An 8,274-nucleotide genomic window follows, 5' to 3' on the forward strand; every position below is an offset into this window, starting at 1 on the left:
CATCTCCACAAAATGCATCGCACTATGACAAATGTCCCGCATTCATAATTGTAAATGCATGGGAACGTACGATGCAACACTTAAATTATGAAAACGTGATGCATGTGCTGGAATACTTAACCTAGCTATTGAAATAATAACGCATCGTCAAATGCGTGTTGCAAATCATAAAAACGTGCCGCAACTCCGGCAGGAAGTGATGTCGTCATTCTAGATTCTTCCAAACTAGGAAGTTGATTTTTCTTTCACTTTCTGTTAGTCTCTTTGGGTGTGTGCTTGGTGTAGGAGGTGTTTTGAGAGTTGAGACTGAGAGTTGTGTTTCCCTGTGTCTTTTTGTCAGTTTTGTGTGTTTTTGGTACTTATTAGGTCTGTCTATTGTTAGTCTTGTGTGTATTTGTATTTTGTGTCAAGGGGTGTGTGTCAATAGGGGTAGTTAGTATTTTAATAGGGGTTGGGTTTTTATTTCTTAGCACTGTTTTATGTTAAGTTTCCTTTGGTCTCTGAAATAATTTTATATTTTAAAACCTTTACATTGCACACTATGTCTGGGAGGTCTAAGAACCTAAGTGACAGTGAGTTTGGGGGGCTATTGTGGTTTGTACAGCACTATCTCCCAAAAATGGTGAGCATGGGTGGCCATGTGAGCCAAGGCTACCCCACACTGGAGCGGAGAGGAAGATGGATCCTCGTTCAACACTACCTTGAACAATTGTACTCGGTAGAGCGGACAGTACACCAGATAAAGCACCGGTGGCAGGACACCGTCAGCCGGGAGGGTGATGTCCTGGATCATCTGGGAGTTGATGTTGGAGGCCCAACCGGTGAGTACATATCTATTCTTACTCATGTTGTCATTCTCACTAATGTACAGATATATAAAAGGTTTCTATGTTCAAAATTATACAAAGTATGTCTCAAATTTGCAAGAAGGTAACGCAAATGTTATTTCTGCGCTGTGCTGCGTTACTTCTGAAAGCACAGAGATGCAACATATTGAGAATCATATGTTGTGTGTCTGTGCATCTCCCTGCGCTCATGCACTAACTGTAGCCATGCACTAGCGCAGGCACCCTTGCATCATGATGCAAGGATGTCTGCGCCATGGGGAGAAAATTATAAGTACAGTAAGGGGCAAGATTCAGCACAAAAAAAAATGATAGCACTTTTTCCACTTTCAATGAGTGCTTTGAAATGCAGCATGCATTGAAAGTGGAGCACACATGGAGAAATGGAAGCATTTATCAATGTGCCTCGCTACCCCACCTCTAGGGTGGCGTAGCATTCCTACGCAACTCCAGCTTTACCATTTTCAATAAAAATGTAAATGTGTCTCACTCCATAGGTGTTGCCTGTGAACATCCACATGCTGCGTGTGAAGGGGCTGTATTTACAAGGAGAGGTGAAGTCAAGCTGGGTGGGTTTTCCTCTCCTTCTAAATATGTAGGACCACCCTGCGCCACCACTACGTTCCAAAATCTGACGTACTTGTGGTGCAGGGGGCTAGTAAATCACAACCAATGCCATTGTATGTTGATAAATGTGTCGTGGTGTATCTTTTGAAATATGCAGGGATGCATCATCACACATGCAACACTCATTTCCCTCCCTGGTCCACCCCAATTGTGTTTTACTTTGTAAGCTGCATCCCGGGGCAAAATTTTTCAACAATGTGTGTGAAATACTGTGATGTCATGGTGGAGCAATTGTGGAGTTGTGTTTCAAATGATACTTGGATGACGTAATGCTGAAGGCAAACCCTCACGCCTCCTGTAATATCACACAGGGTTGTGACGTAGCACAGACATTAAGGGGCACACTTACATATATTGGGGCATCCCTGCATATCAGCAGGGATGTACCACGGGCCTCTTCCATGAACACCTTGCAACACTGTTGCGTTACATTGAAAAGGGGAAAAAGTGACGCACCACTGGGAAAAGGCCTTCATTATTGATTCCCCACGTATGTAGCGCGGCTGATCGCCCAGCATTGGTGCCTATGATTTACAATGCAGCACACCATGGATGAACAAATGCACTGATGTGTACTTATATTTGTTAAATGATCTTATTGTATTCTCTGTATTGCCTTTCACAATTTTGAATACAGTATAATGTACAAAAATATCCATCACAAACATGAATGCATGTACATTTCAACAGTCAAGTAGGCAATATGTATTCTGTTCATCCTAGACTGCATTGTATTGTGGAAACATTCACGCAGGTAGCAGATGTGCCCAAGAGTATAGGTAGTGCCTGTGGAGAAGATGTGGTCCAGCGTGTGGCTGGGAGTGTGGATGGGTGTTGTGAGGAGTTGTCTGAGGCCAAGTTTCGGTAGGTTGTGTATCAGGGTGGCAGGGTTGGCGTCATAATTGTTCTAAAGGTGGAAGTTCAAGTCCACAAGGATGATTTATTCCATGAAGGCAAGTGCATGGCTGCTTGCAAGGTTGGCAATGGAGTCACTACATTAAGCCTGGGATCCAGGGGGTGTGTCAATGAGTGTCCCTCTGAGGGTGAGGTTGTTGTTGTTGTGGATCTGCAAGTGCATGTGTTTGCCAGTGTAGAGGGTGTTGTCTACATGGCTACCAAACTTGGTGTACTTGTTTACGATACCTATTCCACCTCGGTTTTCTATTGGGACATTCCATGCAGGTGATCTTATATACGTCCGGGATGGCTATAGGAATGTTGTTGGGCAAGGAGTTGTTCCACCAGGTGTCAGTCTTGAAGGCCAAATCTGGGGCAGAGGTGTCTGGCAGATCCAAGAGCAGAACAGCGTGTAAGGTAGCAGAGCAGGTGTTGTGGAGTATGCTGTGGAGGGGTGTGTGTTCAGTCCTTGGCCATTTGGTGGTCCACTCACAGGTGAACCTGCATGTGTGGCCCAAGCAAGGTCCGTGGGACCGTTTCAGGGTGTCCTTCAAAGTGTTGTGCTTTTGGCCTGCCATGAGTACGTGGAGGCTAATGGTGTCGCTGTGGAGTCTGCTCTTGTGGCGTTTGCGTGGTCCATGGTTTCTGATGCTGGCCACCCTCCAGACATATGCATACGGGCTTGCCTTATGCGCGCCTTCGGCCACCCACCTAATGCCATTACAATGGTAGCTGGGACGGCAAAGCAGCTGGGAGGCGGGATGCTGGGGATGGGGAATGGGGCCAAGTGGGCGGGACCACAGGGGTATATGCATCAGAAGGGGAGCTGTTTACACGGGGGGTGAGTTGTAAAACATGGTCAAACAATGTACACTCATGTGGAGGTCATCATGCATTACCAGTGTCCATGTACATTTTCTTGCAAAATTTTGTAGGAAAAGTGAAAGGGTAGTAATAGACTAGAAATGACATGCATGTGTTACAGTACAATCTGCACGCTACAATATATCAAATTTTGAATGTCATGCATTAATGTACATATTTACACATGTTTTGTAGGTGGTCCACCGCCATACACGCAGGGGGAGATTGACCGCTTTGAGGACCCCAATGCAACCAGTGAGTATATGTGTCAATTCCTTGAGATTGAAGTAATGTGTGTGGAAGCAAGCTGCACTCTGTATGTGCCAACTATGGCATGCTCAATGCATCCAGTTGTATCAAATCTTTGCAGACACCCTCAAAGTAAATGTAACATTTTGTGAGTTTGTGAAAGATGTTGAATCATGCATGGACAAAATGAAAGCCACATAAGTGTCAGACAGCCCATTCCTAGGAACAAAGTAACAGTCAATGCCCATTTCTTTTTGACACTGAGGGAGCAGAATCCAACATGAAATTGCAAAATCTTTACACGTACATCTGTACAGTAAGCCATGCTGAACACAGTGCTCACTACATGTGGTTAGTGCATGTGTTGTGTGAAAAAATATTACAGGCTGTGGTACCAGGGTTGCAGTGTGTGTGTAAGCTCACAATCTGGTGTACTGTGGAAGCACATGGCTTTCTAGGTTTGTTCACAATCACTGTATTACACGAAACGTAGAACAACAAATCAGTAAGAGGAAGATTTATGTTCACTGTTGCATCCCCAGGGATGCGCCAGTTAATGTGCACCATAGTGCTCCACAGCTCCGCCACCCATGGTGCTCCGCTTTAACATAGCGGTGCACCATGGGCCACAAACGGCACAGATGTGTGACGCATCTGTGCCAGAAAGGTGGCGCATTGCTGGAGTTGCGTCGCAAGCGCAACGCAGCTCCAGCAAGGCTTGGGGGTGCCCCATCTACACAATGCTGCATCAAGACCTATGCCTGCTTCAAGCAGGCGCAGGGTTTTGACGCAGCATTGGCCAGAAAGTGACGGAGTGAAATCTCATAGATTTCAATCAGCCACTTTCAGGAGGCTTTCCTGCGCAGGAACGCCCCCCCCCTGCGCAGGAACGCCTCCTTATGGCGCAGGGCTTTACAACGTGACGCATCTCCTAGATGTGTCACGTTGTAAATAGGGCGCATTGTTTGTGCCGCAGTTGTGTCAAATAAAATGACGCAATTGCGGCGCAACGGCATCATAAATCTGGCCCTTAGTTATGAAAGCAAAACTTAACATGCCCACAGTGCATGTAGTGCCTTTTCATTGTGTGATATTTTTGCATGCTGCATCAAAATCACACTTTCACTCCTTGCCCATGTAAGCACAGCAGCCCTCCGTGTAATGACACTGGCCCACACCAGGATCTGCTGAAGGTACGTTATTTATCTGTTGGCCAACAACAACCCCTAGTCCAGGAACTTGCGTGTCAATTTTGTTCTGCTAGTGTAGGTAAACAAATGTTACAGACATGTTCCTTTATCCAGATTAATTTTTTGTTCCATTTTATGCTTTAAAACTGTGAAAATGTCCTCACAATAAGTGAACCAAATACATTCAATACCACATGTGCATAGGGCACACATTCTTCAACCAAAATTATTTGCCAATATCAACAGGTTACTGCCTTGATCGTACACACACCAATCCTTACATATTGCCATGCAGTATTCACTGGTGGTTCAAACAGGCCCGTCCCACCATCACTCTGAATGGCAGTAACCAAGGGCGTATGGATTAAGTAATGACCCCGTGACAGCCCAAATGTATCCTGCAGTTTGTCCTTTTACAGGAGAACTCCCTTGCTATTCCGGTCTACCACTCCCTACAGGCCAAGCTCCATCCATGTTGCAAGGGCCAACCAATCTCCCACATGTGGAAGTGGTGTACATATGGCCACTGGTACCTCTGGGGCATGAGGGCATTGCACTCCTATCTTGCCATGGTACCTTTTACAACAGTGTCGGAGTCAATGAATCCATCCTTATCTTGTGTGATAAATATCACTAAGGATGAGACGTGCCGTGCCACCTCTGGTTCAATTTGAGATTCAGCTTCCATTAACTCCTGCGCCACTGCGTGGGTGAGCCCCTTCAATGGAATTGACAATAAATACAAATAAAAATCTGGGACAGCAATTCCCCCCTCTGCCCTGTGCTGCATCAGGGTCTCCAACGCCACCCTTCCACGTCCAGTTTCCGTAGGAATAACGGTCAACATAGAACAGAATTCTATGCACACCAGCAATGTATGGTACTAGTACAACCAACAGGAAAGTGCCACCATCGTCACCAATGCCGCTCGGCCCACCTACAACCGTGGCAACGTTCACCAGAATTGCATGCTACTCTAAAGCACTCTCATAACTCATACAATATTCACATCACTTTGTTCTTCCTGGGTATGGTAAACATGTGTCCCCCAGTAAGAGAGATGCGTCCAAACCTGTGTTGGAGAGCACGCACCCCCTCCAATGCCTCCCCATCGTCCACTGGAAAGAACAAAAGGTCATCCGCATTCAGTGAGATGAAGTGCGTGTGATCAGGGAGCCTCAGGCCACAAACCACCCTACACAATTGAGCACAAGTTGCTCATGTTTTCGACAGCCAGAGCAAATAACTGAGGGGAGAGCAGGCAACCCTCTTGCCCTACTGGGTATGAGGAGGACATGATTATTCACACCTTTACTGTGGGGATGCCTGACAAATACAAATTTAAAATCCAGTGGACACTTCCCTCTCCCAGCCCAAAAACCCTCCTAACAGCAAACAAGTAGGGCCACTCTGAGCAATCAAATGACTTAGCTATATCCAATAAAGGACCTCCGCACAATAGTCCACCACATGGTCTGTGGTCAACATTTATATCAACTTCCATAGACTAACGGCCATATTGCTGGTAGGGATGAAACCAGCCTGATCAGGGTGTACCAAGTGTAACGTGTGCGGGAATACTCGGGCAGACAGGATGAGATTTGTCATCACATCATCCATGGTAAGCATGATTAGGGGACAGTACCCAGAAAACTCACTTTGGGCTTTACACAGTATGAGCAAAGGGATTATAATAGCTTCCCTAGTCGTAGACAGCAGCATCCCCAGTTGGCCAGCCTCCATAAACATCAATAGCATCAGAGGTGCAAGAATGTTGACATTACCCAAGTCAAACTTGATGGTGAGACCATCAGCCCCCAGGGGTTTTGTTCAGGCCCACTTCATTTACAGCGCACCGGACTTCCCCAACCATTATATCCCTACCAAGAGAGAACACCTGCTCCTCGTACACAGTGTTCAAAGAAAGCCTGTGCCTCTGCTTCCCAAACCTGTAACTGGCCACTATATGAATCAGCGGCCACTATATGAATCCAAATGAGATGAGACAGTGTGTACACATACCTATCTGCTTTGCCTTTCATATGCTTACATTTATATCCCACATGGTGATTTGACCCTTAACAACGTGCACCTCCTGTGTACTCTGCTTTATATTGTCCCACATATACCTTGGACTTCAGACTGCGTGCTCTTCCATTACAATGTATCCATGCCTCACCCAATGTGATCTCTCCCATCCTCACAACTTGCATTCCTTCCCCTCAAGGATGCATGGCGCTATGATACCCTCACAAGTATCTTTTTGCAATATAAAAACCTAAGACAAGATAGTACCACATAAACCAGCGTGGGATACCAAGCTCCCGCATGAGCAGACAAGCACATCTGTCATACTTGACAGTATGTATGTGGCCAGATGCTGGTGTCATTTAATGGCAGTCATTCCACTTGGGCACCACCTAGCGGCCCGTTTTCATGTGAGTTTGGTTGCATATGCTAGATGATAATTTTGCAGTGTCATCACACAAGTGTTGGTCATATTTTCATGACACTTTCCATTCACTCTTTTGATTGTACAACTTATGTCATGCTGATGTCCATCATGTACTGCTTGCCTTACACATGTTCCCTCTTTTCATACAGTTAACATGAATGCAGAGGAGGAGCGAGCTTTCCGCATCAGGAAAGCTCGCTATGGACATATCCTGGCAGTGGCCAAGGGATTTCGGTGGTCCGGTCGCCAATATCACAAAAGAAAGTTGGCAAAAACCTGGATAATTAAGTCACCAACCCACAAAAGTGCAACTGATGGACAATTACATGTTGGTTCGAGTAATGCAGGAGGTGCTGCTGCACCACAACCATCCACATCCGTTGCAGCCACCGCTGCAAGAGTTGATCCCACTATGTTTGCAGCCATGGAGAGGAAAATCGAGAATTTGGAGGGAAAAATTTCTTCATTGGAGCAAAAAATAGACAGGGTTCAACAGACCTTGGAGCAAATAATCTCCATGATTTAAGGACTATGTGGACAATGTGTGGACAATGGTTTATTGTTACACTACAATGTTATTTCATAGTTGGTTTTAAGATTTTATATAGCTTTACATAGTTAGATTAGGTAGTTAGTTAGGTTTTCTTTTTCTATATCTTCATTTTCCTTACGTTCTTGCTGGGTTTTACATTTACATTTTGGGTGGGTGGGTTTTCTTAGATGTTATATGTGTTTATTTAAAAAAAAAAATAATAATATATTTGTGGTCTGATTAGTCTGTAGTTTACATTTAGGATAAGTATGTGTATGTCTATTGTACATTTATGTGTTAAGGGGGGTGGGGGCTGATGTTTACTTGTCCTGCGTCAACATAGTTTATTTTAGGCTAAGTTAGTTAGGGCATAGTAATGTAAGTTAGATAGGTTAAGATAGGTTAGGTTAAGTTTAGATAGTATAGATAGTGTTAGTTTTTTTATGACTTTAGGAAATTTTATAGTAATGTACATATTTTAGAAAGTGTGCTTGTGAAGTAAATGTTATTTAAATTTTTTAGTTACATACTTTGTGATCTCTTCTTTTACGTACAGCATTTACTATGTTATAAGTGTGAGTAAGTGGACACATTGAATGGATACAGTTTCATGTT

General features: G+C 44.6%; 1 protein-coding gene across 1 annotated transcript; it reads left to right on the forward strand.

Annotated features, from left to right (window-relative positions):
- Window positions 1-541: 541 nt before the first annotated feature.
- LOC147692536 (uncharacterized) lies at window positions 542-7,810 on the forward strand. Its single transcript, XM_086939534.1, has 3 exons — window positions 542-821; window positions 3,429-3,488; window positions 7,277-7,810. Exons 1-3 carry the CDS (start codon window positions 542-544, stop codon window positions 7,651-7,653), a joined length of 717 nt encoding a protein of 238 aa, XP_086795660.1. The 3' UTR covers window positions 7,654-7,810.
- Window positions 7,811-8,274: the final 464 nt, after the last annotated feature.

This window comes from Lissotriton vulgaris, chromosome 9 (genome assembly GCF_964263255.1).
Source record: "Lissotriton vulgaris chromosome 9, aLisVul1.2, whole genome shotgun sequence".
Lineage (NCBI taxonomy): Eukaryota > Metazoa > Chordata > Amphibia > Caudata > Salamandridae > Lissotriton > Lissotriton vulgaris.